General features: G+C 35.2%; 1 protein-coding gene across 11 annotated transcripts in view; it reads right to left on the reverse strand.

Moving 5' to 3' along the window:
• The window catches only part of MLIP (muscular LMNA interacting protein), a 144,130-nt gene that overhangs the window by 44,107 nt on the left and 83,490 nt on the right, over positions 1–16,533 (reverse strand). For all 11 annotated transcript variants that reach the window (XM_053222673.1, XM_053222682.1, XM_053222678.1 and 8 more), the window contains one exon: positions 6,160–6,288. In XM_053222673.1, the coding sequence (XP_053078648.1) occupies positions 6,160–6,288 (129 nt within the window). The remainder of the gene's footprint in view (positions 1–6,159; positions 6,289–16,533) is intronic.

The following is a 16,533-nucleotide window of genomic DNA, read 5'->3' on the forward strand; positions in this document are numbered from 1 at the left end:
CTCTTCTCATTTGGATTTGTTGTTTTCTCTGCCTAAATTACCCACCTTAAATTATTTTATCTTGGATCACAGAAAAGAGAAGGTTTCCAACTCTCTTCACATAACTCATTTTCAGACTTATATATCTTGCTGTGACCTTTACATTTGTCATCAAAGACTGTCTAATCTCACCCACACTTTAAAATAAGCAACAATGTCCCTAGTGCTTTAGAGAGTATAATGTGTTTCAAACACATCAATCTTAGCATTTATATTTAGATAATACATCCAACTTTTACTAGGTCCCCCTCTATGCTTTCTACCTTGATTCCACTTGTCATGGGTCAAAGAAAATTGTTCAAGAGAGAAAAGAAAATCAAAAGGCTCTCACTCTGATTGCATTTCCTAAGGATATTTATTGTTAAATAACAAAATTCAATCAAGAAAATTTTAAAGATTTGGTTGGCTTTATTAAATGATTCATGAACCGGGCAGCACTCCATCTAGCAAGTAGAGGGGAGCTCTAAGGAGTTCTACAAAAGGGAAGCCTTTTATAAGAAGGGTGGGGCAAGAACATTACTAGCAAAAGAAAAGGAATGTTCCTTGGAGGTGGCTTTCAAGGGAAAAGCAAGGTATCCTTATCATGCAGATTACTTCCCCTTTCATTGGTGGGTGGAAATGATTCCAGAGGCACTCATTGACACAGATTGAAAAATTCTTGACTGGCAAGGTAAGACTACATTTTCCAGGGAGGTTGAAACTACAAATCACTTACATGTTAAGCAGGGGTTTGGAAACTCTAAGTGATACCATTTTGGGCCTCGGGTTTTATTTTTGTTTGTAACACTATTAATAATTACCCTCCAAACCATTTTAAGGCAGTTGTAGAACCGAAAGTTTGTAAGGAAAGAAGAAGGGGAGTATTGTAGACAGTGTCCTGGTTGAGGAACACTAGTTTTACCACTGTCTTGCATGCCAGAAGACAAAACCATGCCAAAGGCCTGTGATTGTTACCATCTAGAGTTCTACCTACAGGCTGACCTTGACTCAAAGCTCAGGGAGTTTACTTCTGTAAAGTAAAGCATAAGAATGTATCTTTTTCCTTGCCAGTAAATACAATTTTCTAATCTCTAACTAACGTTTACTCTGGATATTACTTAAAATATTTTTACACAGCTACCTTCTCTCTTTTGACATTCATCAGAGAAAAATAACACAGAATATTTAATTTACACAAGACCTTATCTTAAAACTGGAACATGATTTACATGAGAGTTTCTAAATAAGGCAGTGCCATTCCTCTTAAATAAAGATAGATGGGGACATCGTGAATTAACAAAACATCAAAGACCACATTTGCATAAAGCTTTCAGATTGTCTTTGTTTCCCTGGTAGATTAGGGTATGGTCAGATACCCCATATCTACCAATATTTGTTAAGCAACTATTGCCTCAGAGTTTAATTATTAGAATTCAGTTGCTTAACTAATTATTAGAATTATTAGAATAATTCTATCTATTATGATCAAAGTGGCAATGGGTCCTCTTTGTGTGTTTGCTTGTTTTAAAGCAAGTAAGAATCTCTTCTAGACTTTAACCCTACAGAAGGCAAAGGAAGGGGGACAGGAAAATAAGTTTCTCTTAGCTTGTAGACAACTGCAACAGAAAATTGCAACCCTGATTCCAGTCTCCCAACTTCAATAATTACACAAGGTCAAGAGAAAGCTTAAACCGAAAAAAAAAAAAAAAAAAAAAAAAGGGAGAGATGAAATTTTTAATTTGAAGAGGTGATCCTATTTGATTACATTCCAGAGAAAAAGCAAATTCTGTCTCTCTAGAACACTTTTTTAAAAGAAAAGAAGAACAGTTTATTATATTGATAAACTATCTATTACATGCAGTATACTACCTATTTATGATAAATTGTCTATTACCTATTACATATACAGGAAGGAAGGAAGGAAGGAAGGAAGGAAGGAAGGAAGGAAGGAAGGAAGGAAGGAAGGAAGGAAGGAAGGGAGGAAGGGAGGAAGGGAGGGAGGGAGGGAGGGAGGAAGGAAATAAGAAAGGAAGGGAGGAAGGAAGACAAAACAAAGAAGAAAAAACTCACAAAGATTTCATTACTTGAATAAACTTGCTAAAATGTGGAGAAACCAAATCTCTGGTCTTAACCCTTCCAAAAGAAATGTAGCACAAGGAATTTCAATTCTCCCTCCCTTAAAACAATTCAGAAAACCACTTAATCACTTCTAGACCTAAATAGGTTAAACATTTTAAATTCAAAAATATTTCTAATTAAAGGTTAGCAATGATAAAAGATATTTTTATGACAAAAAAAGCAAGCCATCTTGATTGAGAAACAATTATTGAAAAAGCAGCAATTTATGACAAAGCCAGAAGTCATTTGGAATAAAAGGTGGTATTGTCAGTTTCACCTAGGACAATGGTGAGTACTTGCTCTGTAATATTAACATGTGCATGACACAAGGAAGTGAAAGGGAAGGTCACAGTAGAAATCCAACTTTATGAATAATTAGATAGAAATGTGAAAGTCACCCACATAATCATCAAAGCTGAATGTCAAACAGAGAGTTTGGGAGGGAAGTCAGATGTCTAAGAAAAATCAGAAGAAAAGAAAGACTGAAAATACTGCAAAAAAGAAAATTCCTTATAATTATTCCTTTATGTTCTCTGTGAAGTGGTGTGGAGGAAATTCACTAAATGGTCATTTTCACACAAAACATGTTCTTTTGCTTATTGAAGCAAATTAGAAGGAAAATAAAAATGAAGAGGCACACGTCTGGGAAGTGTTCTTTCTCATTAAAAAGAAAATTTCCAGGAAAATCAGATGAGTTAACAATATTTCCTCCTTAATTCTGTTCAAAGCTTTCTTTTATATAATTCTCTAAGGTTTAAGAAGAAAATGACATATTTAATATTATGGATTCAGTTACTAATTTATAAAGAACGCAAGAGAATATTCCATATAACATTCTATACAAGTGAGGTTAGCAATTGCTCTTTATACTAAATTGAGAATCTTAAGTGAAGAAATCACCTTTATCTAATTAGATACACTAAATGACCAGAAAACAATCAATGTATTTTGCCAACTCACAAATAGTCAGACAAACTGAAACTCATTGGGCTCCTTAGTATCTTAATTCTCATCAGTGAATTGATTTTCTAAGCCTCAGTGTCTTCTGGATGCCCATTTGTCCAATCAATTCTGTTAATTACTTTCCAACTCTGACCTTGATCATCCATAGAGTATGCTTCAAAGTACATCACCATAGTTTTAAATACAAACGTGGAGTGTGAGATATTTTGCAATAAGTCAAAAGGACCACAGATTGATACAATAATGGATTTAAAGGTAATTTCAAAAAAGCATAAGCTTCATTCTGAAGAGTCGTTGTTACAAAACCCATCTAATACAGAATGATGCTTCCTGGCCTATGCCATTTTGATGTAAAAGCTGTTGATTAATAAGTCTCAATTATTTGATTATGCATTTGGTTTCAAACTTTGCTTTTAGTACTCAGAGGCTGTCTCCAGGCACATTTTCAGTTCATTATCAGTTCAAAAGGCTGCCTGCTTGTACCTTCTTAAGCTACAGTAAATACATTTCCGTCTGGTCTCATCATCTTTAGTGTCTGACATTTTGTAACAGAGAGTTTTAAAATCATATTTTATGGCAGGGAAGCTGTTAGGGGAAATTTATTGACTTAACAATCCCATCCAGCATCTCCTGTCATGTGGAACTGTCCCCAGTACAAGGCAGATTAGTGAATGTGAGCTGCTTCAATTTGGCCCAACTGTCTGGCTAAAGAATTTTCCATTACATGGGTGGGTGAGATCAACTGAGTTTAGAACCATTCAATTTATTCTGTGGCAGTAGTAAAGGAGAACACAATAGTGACTGGTGAACTTGAGTGCACTGTCCTCTATTCAACTTCTAATGAAGTGGCAATGCTGAGATTATAAATTGCTCTTACTCAATTGATAGTTTAAGTAGATCTAAGCATCTGCGCTTGCGATGTGCCTTTGCTATCTTTCTCCATCGTAGATTCTGGACACACCAAGATGGTAGTTAGAACTCAATATAAAGAGACCAGTTGATAGTACATGTAGTTGCCCAGTATGCAAGGACCCCGAGTTTCTATTATTTTCCCTCTCATACGAGGTAAATGAGTAAGACCAGGCAATGTTTGGAATTCACTTTTAAGTAGTATGCCATACTTCTTTCAATTCTGACAGCCTGCAGATCCCTTTTTATGTTCCACAAAGAAGTTGGGATATAAACAAGAATAAATTGATTGAAAAAATATATATAAATACGATTATGTCTATGGCACCTCCATATTTGCAAAAGAATTCAAATTTTCCACAAATTATCTGGAAATTCATAGGCTTATGTTGTACATAAACAGAGCTTTAAACTTGCTGTATAGTTAGGAAAAGCAATGAAAAGAAATGGCAACTCCTTTTAGTGACAATTTCTTAAACTTGAAAATAGAATTTATCATTTCTGAAGACAGCAAATTGTGATAAATAGATAACCTGATATTCTACAATGAGTTTTGTTTAAAGTAAAATGCATAAATTTGAAATTATACTAAATAAAAGGACAAAATCATTATTTTACAGCATTAGATGGTATTTTGAAGAATGTAAGTTACATGGATAATATGTGAAGCTTGTTTTAACTGTTGGCATTTTTGTCATTTGACTACATTATTTTTTATACTTTTTATAATGATCCCATACTGTCTAAAATGTCACATTAAGCCTCTAACATATTTGTGTCATGCAAGCAATAGATATTTAACAAGTGTTTTTGTTAATGATGAATTTTCATTTCTGTTACATGTAGAATTAGTGATAACAATCCTATTTATATCAATAAGATTTCTCTAACTTAAATTGACTACTACATTTTATTCTATATAATGAAAATAACTGCCTTTAATTATCATATTCAATGATATAGTGCCTTCTAAAATGTTTAATTATCAAATCATATCAGTCTTTACAAAATACATGTAAATAAACAGGAAATATCACCTCCATTTTATAAGTAAAAAGTGTAACAATTTATGGTGAATTTTTATAAGGCTACTCAGGGACCTCTGACACAATCAGTGTTAATCTTAGATTTTAGGAAACCCAGATTTTTTAATTTGAAGGATCTTTAAAAACTACCTGATCTGAATGCCTCATGTTATACACGACGAAACTGACGGCTAGAGAGATGTTATAGAGCTTGTATGTGGAAGATAAGATATTCCTTATGATTCACAAATATTTCAAGAATATTCTTAATTATCATTTCCAAAGTGAAATTTAAAAGGAGTATATCACCTTATATTCCTTCATAAGTATATTTTATTACACATTACCAAGGGTAGTGTTTTTACATTCCTTGGTTGTATTGGGAAAGGTTTCTAGATTGCTTCCACTGCTTATCCATAGAATGGTATTTGAGATATAAAATATACAACCCTATTTGTTGCATTTTAATAGGATAAATAAAGATGCAGAGTTCCTCTCTGAAATAATTTATGGACTTTTATACTACATAAATGTGTATTTTCATATGTTTCCCTAATAGCTTACAAAGTACCATCAAAAATCTTCCATTATACCTCCTCCAACATATAAGATATATAAGAGGAAGACAATATACCTTTTTTACATATAAACCAAATGGCCAAAAAAGCCTTAAAATATATTAAACTCCTATCCCCTATTACTGCTCAATCTAGGGGTTCGTATCATCTCTACTGTGTTACTATGCATCTGTACAATAGATCCTTTGCTAACTATCAAATATTGCAGCTCTTAAAAAAAGATGCAGGAATTTAAAAATAAGAATGCAACACCTATATGACCCATCCAACCAGTGACTTCATGATCCTTTTTTTTTATGGAGAGTGGTTCCCAAAACAATGCCAGCAGTAGGTAGGAAAGAAATTTTTTTTAATTTGAAATACTTCAAGATATCATCCTAGGAATATATGAATTTCTTTTTATTATGCAAAAATTAGAACTTTTCTTATTAATAAGGATACTCCAATCAAATGAACATTTTCTTGCACATACTATACTCAAGAGGCATCTCCATTACTTATACAGTTATTTGTCAAAATATCAAAGACTTTGTCTTATGTATGCTCACCTGCTCAGAAAAGAAGTCGCTATCATCTTCCAGGTATTTACTGAAAGGGTTGGGTTCATAAATTTCCTCCTCTTTTTTCAGTAATATTTTGGATTTTACAGGTACTGGGCGAATCACTCCAGGCTTAGTCTTCATGAATGTCAAATAACATTTTTAAAAATAAAGAAATAAATACCATTAAAATGAATGAATATGTATATCGTTAAGTTATTCAAATGTTCTCACAAAAAATTATAATTTTTAAATTTTAAAATGATTTTACCGATACATAGATCAGCTTAGAAATCAAATGATTTTAACTAGAGTAACTTTAAAGTTAACCATTACATCAATGAACTCATAAAGATCTATTATCATGACATTCAAAATGCAAAAACCTTCCTCATTTATCTAGCCAAATGTGTTCCTATATCCTCACCAGTTCATTCAGCCAATAAATATTTCATCTGACAAATATTTATGGAGAATGTCCTTAGCACCAGGCAGCATTCTCATTCTGGTAAGGAGAGATGAATTTGGCACAGTCTCAAAGCCTTTAACAATTTATTTTTCTGGAAACTACCCCCCATGCCCCAACATCCACAGAGCTGGGTTCCTGGAAACTATGTTCATTTTATGTATAATGAAACCAGGGATGGCCTTCTGACCTAAAAGGCTAGGGAGGTGAAACCAGATTTTCTCTTCCAAGAATGTGGAAAAGGAATAGACCATTCTGAAATTTCTTGGGAAGGTTGAAATTATAATATGTCAATTTGGGAACTATAAGAAAGACTTAATCTGCCATAAAAAGCATATCAGATGAGATCAAGAAAGAGAGCAAAGTGCATGGAGCCTAGAGAGAAGAGACACTAGGGGGCTTTCCAGAACTGAATTCTAAAACATTCCTGGGGCCCAGCTGAATTTCTTGTCCTGAGGCTCCCTGAGACTTTCCTTTTTTTAACACAAGATTTCCTACTTTTTAAAACTCAAATTTACTTCTGTAACTTGCAACCAAAAGAGTTTTAGCTAGACTAGTCATTCAAGATTCATAAACTTGTACGCAATGTCAGTTTGATGAGAGAGACAGAGAAATCTACTTTGGGGCAATTTCAGAATGATGTTTCACAAACACCAAAACCTTGTTACACTGTAAAATGTCACAAAATGATTGATAAATTTACAAAAACATCCCAAACAACAATTCAATAAAAAGTTGTGACACTTTCTCTGGCTGAGCATTTTGCCGTAATCATTCTTCTCAACACCATTTCCTTTCTGAATATAGTAAATTAGCTCTCCTCAATCAACACTGATGCTCACAATTTAAGCCTTAAGGGACTATGTCTATCTCTCTGCTCTATAAACCACCTGATACATTTTGAGGCTTGAATAAATGCCACTCTGCAATACTTTTTCAATCGATATTTTCCCAGTTGCCTTTCATATTTATGTCAACTAGGGAAGTACAGAGTGAGAAAAGTCTCTATCTTCCCCAGGCTGAGAAATATTTCCCACTTAAGAAACTCTGATTTCTCTCAAGAGGGAAAAAAATGAGCAAGTAACATCCAATTATGCATGAAGTCGCACGGTGGAGTATATGTATGAGAGCAGTATCCCTGCAGTAAACTCAGCATAAGAACAAAGCCTCAGCAGCTACTGATTTCTATAACCACCTATAATGAGGGAGACACCTGATATTTGGGTCATGATCCTAAGTTGTCCAGATTTCTTGTCTCTCTTTTTCACTTGACTTCCTGTTTTATTTCCCCTTCCTTCTCCTACTCTACCTTCTCCTTCTCTTCTGCTCCTTTGTGAGGTAGGAAATCAATGCAACAACTCTAGTACTCGGGGCCCACCAGGTTCTAAAACCAACATGGAGCTTTAGGAGCTAAGCTTGGTGGGAGTAGGCAAAAAGATGAAGGCAGAGAGGAGAAATGTCACCAAATTCACTTGATATGCTAAGAGAATCCCTCTGCCAGAGACCCTGACCCTTGTATTGCTGGCAGGATGATAATCTGGGTTATCCTAGCCTGGAGACTTTCACTCAGATCTTCTCTCTCGGGATCATCAACCTCCAGGGTGAGACCAAAAAAGAGACTCCTCTAGATAGCAAGTAGCTTTAGTATCAGAATCATCACCCATGTTTCATATATGTTTCCTTACCAGCCTTTATGCTCCTTAGTTCCTATGAATTTCCTGAATTTGATGGTTGTCTGATAATTTGACAATAATTATTTCCCTATTTCCTCTACTCTATTGGATGTCCCACATGCTCTTTTCTTGGACTCTGTGTCCCTGAAGTCTGAGGCTTCCTCATTCTAGTTTACCTACTTGGCCTTGGTAGAGTTGTCCTGATTCTTACACTGTATTTGTCACTTCTTTCCTCAGTCCTGTTTTTTCTCCTGCATCTTAACTTGGTGTCACTCAGTAGTATTTTGTAGAGATGGAAGCCAACTCTGAGCATAAAACTAGACATAGTTTGCCTTGGACATTGTTCACATTTCCCATTCTGTAAATTTTAACCATATCCTCCTCACCCAGAGATCAGTATTTGGTCACTATGGTCAAGTTGGAAATTGAACACTGGTGGCCCAATTCTGAACCTCATGCACTATCCATAAATCATAGTACATGGACAAGTCATATTCATGACAGCCTCTACACCTTGCTCATACCATTTCACATGCTTTGAAATCAATATCAAAATCCTTGAAGACTCATTGCAGATAATGACACAATCATTCTCCCATATATCCAGATTCTATATCTTACCTATATGTGATCAGGCTCTATATTCAGTATTTTAGATAGATTATCTCATCAATTCCCTACAAAAAACCCTGTGAGAGACTTAGAGAAAATAAGTTACATGCCAAAGTCATGTAATACTTCTATGCCTACTGTAAGACAGAAACATATGGAGAAACAGCATAGACAGAGACTTAAAATCATTTTTAAATACCCACCTCCATAATTTCTTCTGTCCAATCAATAACAAAGTTCCAATATTTTTATATTTTTGATTTCTTTTAAATTCATTGCTTCTGTTTTATTTCTACTGTCCATTGACACATACTTGACTTTGGCCACTATTACTTCATTTGATGTCATTTTACCTTTCTTTTCACTAGTCTTACTAAATCCGGTTTTTCTTTCTTTAAATATGGCATATAAAAAAGTTCCTGCCAAAAGACCATTCCTAAAATACTGTAGGATATGATGTTTTCTTATTCAATATACACATCCATACATCCTCCTTTCACCCCCCCCCACACACAACACACACACACACACACACACACACACACACACACACACCATACCAAATTGCATTTACTAAAGCACTCTGTAGTTTGCATGGCCAAGACATAAAATTTGTACTGATGTCTCTCTCTGGACTTGGTTAAAAATACACTCACAGAAAACAGCATGATATTGCCAGGAGGAGGGCATCAAGCTTATAGACTTTAATTTTTGCAATAGTGTTCATAGACTGTATGACCTTGAAAAAGCTGTTCGAGGTACCTTCTCCATCTTTTCCCTGTCTGGACCTTCAGCTAAAGGATTATAATCATCCATGAGTAGGTCCTTTAATAATGAGTAATGGCACATTTATTATTTACATTCCTGTCCTCTCCGTCATCATACCACATAGAGTTTTTACATAAGTCTTGTCTCTGCATATGCAAATCCATCACCCAAACAAGTGTCTCAAGGTGCCTTTTAGAACATCTATAAAATAGCCTAAGTAAAGCAACCAGTGCTGTTGCTGGCAAGGTAAGGATATCTTGGAATATTAGTTAATTTCTTCTCTGCACTTCTTGTCTGCTGGTTCCTCAATGTCAAATGCTTATGTAATCTGTATCCGTTGAAGATTAAATTGCCAACACAAAGTAAACTAATGGATCTATCCAAATAAGAGTTCTGCTAGCACTGTGCCACTCAAGATGGGGTATGTAAACCAGCAGCATCTGCATCACTTGGGAACCTGTTAGAAGTGCGGGATCTCAGGCCCTACCCCAGAACTACTGAATCATAATCTTCATTTTAACAAAATCTCTGGGTGATTCATGTGCCCTCAACTAGAACTCATTCCACTAAAATGTTGTGCAACCCACCTAAAGATAGATCTTCCTTGGTCTGCCATCCCAGAGACATCTGCTTAACTTTGAGCTTTGCCTCCAGACTAAAAGAAAGCCTTTAGAGGAGAATGTCTTTTATTGATTTCTAATCTACATTGCATCCTTGCATATACCCCCCTGATATCTTTAGACTTCAAGTAGACTTTTGTTCTCTAATTCTGGCATAAGTTTGTGTCCAAACAAAAATAAAGGTAATTACATTAATCAAGTTGGAAGAGTCTGTTAAGGTGAGCTACTATAAGATTGTCATTGCCAGCAACTAAACAAGCCCAAAGTGGCCCTTCTTTCATTTTTCTCTAAATAGAATCCAAAGATCCAGCTAGACTCATGACTAATACACGTAACTGTTATTCTTATGATGCCAGGAAAAGCAACTCCATAATTTCCTTACCAGCCTAAGTGGAGAAATAAAAACAGGCAATGACTCCCATAGTTAACAAAAAAGGAACAGAAAGAATAACGAGAAATTTCTCTAAATGGCAAATTTCAATCCTTTATGATGAACCTACTGAGAGAGAACTGATCTACACTGAATATAAGACATTTTTGAAGCACCTCAAAGACAAAATAACCATTGTTTTGGATCTCTGAAGCACACATCTATCAGACGTTCTCTGGAGCCATTTTGCCAACTGCGACCTAATCTATGTCAGGAAGTATAGTGTGTATAACTCTTGTTCTCAGAGGGCTGACAACTCAGTTGAGTAAGCCACCAAATAATCACACTATGAGTCAAATCGTGTCACTTGACTCCTCTCCAAGCTCTCTAATGCCTCACTTTCTCACGTAGAGTGAAAGCCAAAACCCTTGCCATGCTTGTAAGGTAATGCCTACCAAGTGCTATATGACCTAATCGTTCCTATGCCCCACTAGCCTCTCTCTTCCCAATCTTATCTGCTGCTGTGATCCCTCTCACGTCCCCACCACTCTCCCCACTCTAGCACAGACACTATGATACTCTCCCCCCAGGGAGTTTACACTTGGGCTCTTTGCTTTTTCCAGAACTCTTTACTCCCTGGAATGCCAATTTCCCCTTCCCTCCCTTACTATTTTTTTTTCCATAGAACTTATTGTAATATGACATTTGTTTATGTGTCTATTGTTTTGCTTTCTTCACTAGAATGTAAGCTTTATGAGGACAGAGATGATTACTTTGTTCACTGTTGTATCTCCAACACCTAGAACTGTGCCTGGAACCTAGAAGGAGCTAAATCATTACTTGAAGAATGAATACATTAATTGACAGCCAGAAAGAGCTCAGGATTCTGGCTATTATCCAATATGAAGGCCTCAAGGGGTGTTGACTGTCAGCTTGGGGTCTCCCATTACTTTTTTCTGGATTGACTTTTTGATTTCAGTATAACTCAGGAACAGAGAAATCCTCAGGCTAGAAGATCCATATGGTCTTTCACCAATAGAGGACCAGAAGAAGGGAAGTGGATTGATGAGTTCCACCGTCAGAGGTAAGAGTAGAGGCTGAAGTTCCCATCTCTGATGGATATGAGAAGTCAAAGCCAGAGATCACTTCTTTGGGAACTTTACAAGATTTTCAACTTCTCCATTTAAAACAATTGTTGTTGTCCCTCCCGTTTGCTTATAGCGATACCGATAAAAGTTTTAATACCAAAAGAGAAAGATACCGGCTCTTTTGAAGAATTTGAGGGTGGGGTAGAAGTAAGGAGATCACATTTAAACCTACTGCTAATTTTGAGGGGGAAAAAGTCCAGAGTATGTAGAGTTCCTGGGGCCTGTGAAAGGTTTCAACGGCCCATGGGACACTGGTCTGAGCCTGCTGTTAATTTGTCTTTATAACTCATCAAGTGTACACTTATGCTGGAACATTGCTACTCCAGGGCACCATGAAAATAAACATTATTTCTGTCCTTTGGAACTTGAAATCATAATTCTAGGACAACAAGTTGATACTGCCTCTGGCTGGAGACCAAAGTTGAAAATTAGCTGCCAGCACTGACCTGGAGAATCCATTATTAATATTTTAAAATAATGGCTTCTTACAGCAAGCTTCTTCTTAAATTAGTAACTTCAACTATTGGACTGTGTTTAATTGCCTTTGATGACAGTATTAAGCCCTGCAGTGGTGTAATGAGGGAAGAACAGAAATAAAGAACAGGGTCTCCATTCTTCTGGGTTTATTTTTATCTTTTAGAAGAAATAAAATGTACAATAAAAAGCAAGAACGTAATAAACACAGCATATAGCAAACTCTGTGAACTGGCTAGAAATTCTACTAATTTGATGGGTCCAAAGAGCTAGTGAAAGTACCACAGTGTTTCTTTTACCCATTTGCTTCCGTCTTGTCTTTAGTCCCCAGTGTTTTATACATATGCATATATTCTAGAATTTCTGTGGCAACCAGCTCATAGAAACTCAAAAACATACTACCAGTCAAAACTGTTGACAAAAGCAATATTCTCTAAATGATTTAGCTGGTTCACTCATTCAATTAATAAATGTTGATTAGCTTTCATTCTTTTAAGATCAATAATATTATATGCTTGAAGCAAACAATTAAGCCTTTTCTACCCCTTGAATAAATATCCCATATTTCAAAACACTATAGTGCAGAGCAAAATTTCGAAGACTGAGGGAAAAAGAAAGATTTTCATAGCAGCCATGAGCTATGGGACTACTGACACACAACTGTAGATATGTGGACTTCAGTTTTTTTTCATCAGAATAACGGAATAACAATTCCTGCCAATTGCGAGAATCTAACAGGATAATGTTCATGACAGAATTTTGTCAAGAAAAAAAAAAACACCATAAAATAAATTTGAAAGGTAAAAACTTTCCTCTTCTTTTTGCATTTATAATATAAAGCATTGATTCTAAATGATCTACACCATCCAGCAAAGTACCTACCTAAAATATTTTTTAAAAAATAAAAACATACATAGGACTCCAATTATTATAAACCACATCCCCTAGCTCAAGAAACATTTGATGGAATGTGTACAACAACACAGATTGGCTGGGTTGAAGTATTCCAATGGTTGAAGAAAAGACAATAGCATGACTCAAAATGTAAGAGGTGTAGATGATAAATGCTGTAGCACTTAAGTGTGTTGTGTCAAGGAAAACTGGTCAAGGACAAACCTCCTTTCAGCTTGAAGAAGACATCAGTTCTACACAAAAGCTTTCAGAGCTGCATTTTCTGAACAACAGTGACCTCAAGGGCCCTCAGAACAATGACTCATGCACCACTAAAGCAGGACACATCAGCTGGCATTCAGAACTGGGAACAAAGTATCTGAAAGCTTAAGCACTCTTCTTTATAATGTTCCAGTAAGCAGCATTTTGCTTTTACCTGTATATAGCCATGTGGCTCATTTTTTTAAACTACTGTTTTGTACTCTCCAGATTCAGTATTCATCTTGGGCAACAATGAACATTTTGTAATGGCATTAAATATCAAAATCAAAAGCCAAATGTCTTCTAAACCAAGCTTCCCTACCTACCACCAAGGGAGGCCAGTGTCTTACCCATCCTGGAGAACCTAAACTATTTTCTCATCCAAAGAAAAGGCCCCACTGGCCTCTGTTAATATTGTGAGGACTCAGTTCAGGAATTAGCAAAGCGTTGTATGCTATATCCCTCCTTTCCTTTTGCTCCCATTATTATGCTAGGAGTAGTCTACTTACAGGTGTGAAATATCCACATCCAAAATGACCCCACCCAGTCTCCTCCTCTTTCATAAGTGATCATATCTTTGCAGGCTATGGGAAAATGCTAGAACAGGGCCCACACTGGAAGTGCCCAATGAATTTCATACTTCTGTGGAGGCCAAATTCCCCAACTCCTTCATCAACCTTTCCTTATTTTTTTTTAATTATCTAAAATTCATAATGATTTGTTTGAAAGTCACCCAGAACAAAAATGGTCACTATCGCTGTGATATGAGATAATCCATTTAAACTCTGTGTGAGCCTCTGTTTCTTTATCCATAAAAAATATTATCTTTGAGATCATACTTCAGAGGTCATGTGTGCAATAATAACACCTCTCATAGGTACCAGGCTATATTAGCAACCGCACATATTATGATACATGAGCCTTGCCGTCCCCCTGTGGGTTGACAGAGTAGTTATTCCAACCTCCCATATTATAGATGGGTGTTTCCAACACCCTCATCTCTAAGCCCCTTTCCTGTTTTCATGCACTGTGATGCTGTTTAACAGAAGAAGAGAAACTGAGGCACAGTTGGTGAACTTTTTCCATACCCATTCCATTCTCCTGAGCTGAATACTAAATAGTTTGGCTTCCAGAGTAAACAATGGGAATATCTTAAGAATAAGGGACACAGGGACATGGTCATTTCTTTTTTTCTTTCAAATGTTGAATTGGCACAATTGCAGTGTAAACAAACAACTAGGTAGCCAAGTTAAAAGAAAAAAGTATGAAAAATTTGCATATCCTGAAAATGCCAAATCTCAAAAGCAAAATGGTTTCTGTATTAAGCTTGTATCACCACAGTGATTTCTCGTATATTTTTACTTCAACCAATTTATTATATTTTTCCCTAAAATAGGATTAAAATAATTTTAACTAATGGCTTATTTTATATAAAACATATTTACTTACATAATTTAACTATAATCTATCATATGTTCCCCAAAATTTTGTTTTTATGTGCTACATACACACACACATTTTATAAAAAGCAATGTATAATATCAAATTACCTATTATATGGCACCTATATGTGTGATGCTATAAACAAATGCACATATACGTGTGTGTGTGTGTGTGTGTGTAGTTTTGTTTTCCAAAGGCATTCTCACTTACTCAAATTATTTAGAAGTTAATACTAAAGAGGGTTTGAGATGGCAAATATTGGAAATTAATTCATAAAAATGAAAACTTATAATTTCATTCATATATTACTGAAGAGCAAAAATATCATAAATCCCTAAAGAAACAAATGTCATATGGCATTCCTTGCATACAATTATTTTTATCCTATTCCATCCCCAAGTAACGAAACACAGGGTTAGTATCATGAAATAGAAGTCAAAGTGATTAAATTGAATGATTATATCAATCCAGATGTTCCTTTTTGTGTGTGATAAGCTTGCTTGATAATAATCCCTTCACAAACCAACCTATATCTCAAGGGAATTTGGGGATTAAAACTTAATTTAAAACTTGGTTAAGAAATTCCTTGAACTCTTTAGAGAAAGAGTCTAAAGCAAATGCAAAGAAATTATCATTAAAGTCAGTCAAAGCAGTGCTTTGTATTTTTCTCCCTAAAGAACACAAACTTAAAATTCACAGAATTATTTTATTAGGCAAGAAACGGTTTATTTATTACATTTACAGTGAGTTGTTTTTATGTGTCTTTTTTTATGAAGTCATTATATATATTTGCCTCTTTGAAATAGTTTCTTATAATATTAAGCCAAGAACTGAGATATATGTGTATGTGTGTATATGTATATATATATTTTCACTCATTTATCTCAAGAAACAAGTATATCATTATTTTAAATATTAAAATAGCTGTGGTAATATTTCTATATATAAACTGGGAAACCATTCAACTTTATTATGTTATTTCAATGCTTGTTTCCATGGCAACTCCTTCACATCACACTGTTAGTAATCATAGACTCACAGTGTTGGAAGGGTTTGGAAAGCAGGTAATAGAATGCTCTTGTTGCTCATTTAGGAAACTGAGGACTAGATTTCAGATTTGTGACTTATCCACTGTCAGCCCAGAAGCTAGTGTCAGAGAAGGAATAAAAGATGGCTCTTCTGGCCCCCATTCTAGCATGCTTTCACCTATACTATGCTGCCAGCCACTCTTCTAAACTAATGGACACTATTTATACACGGACACACACATATACATGCAAACACACCCCATATATACACCATATGTATAAACATGAATATACTCAAGCAGTTTGTTTAATCAGGCTATTTTTAAGAGTCAAACTATACTTTTTATGGGTTTTCAGTATTACAAATGAAAATAATATCATTTTGGCATAACAATGACAAGATGACTTGTTGGCTATGGATGTAGAACACAAAAACAATTGCTTAAAAAGGGGAAAAATCAGTATTAAACAGTGATTTTGCCTTCTTAGTATCTCAAACTGCTTTACTAGCAATTTTTGTAATTCTACTGAAGGTGCCTATTGTTCAGGAATTCATAATTATAAATAATAAAGATTAAAAGATATAAAGAAATCTTTAGTAATGTCTAGGCAACTTACTTCATGGTTTC

This window comes from Acinonyx jubatus, chromosome B2, assembly GCF_027475565.1.
Source record: "Acinonyx jubatus isolate Ajub_Pintada_27869175 chromosome B2, VMU_Ajub_asm_v1.0, whole genome shotgun sequence".
Classification (NCBI taxonomy): Eukaryota; Metazoa; Chordata; class Mammalia; order Carnivora; family Felidae; genus Acinonyx; species Acinonyx jubatus.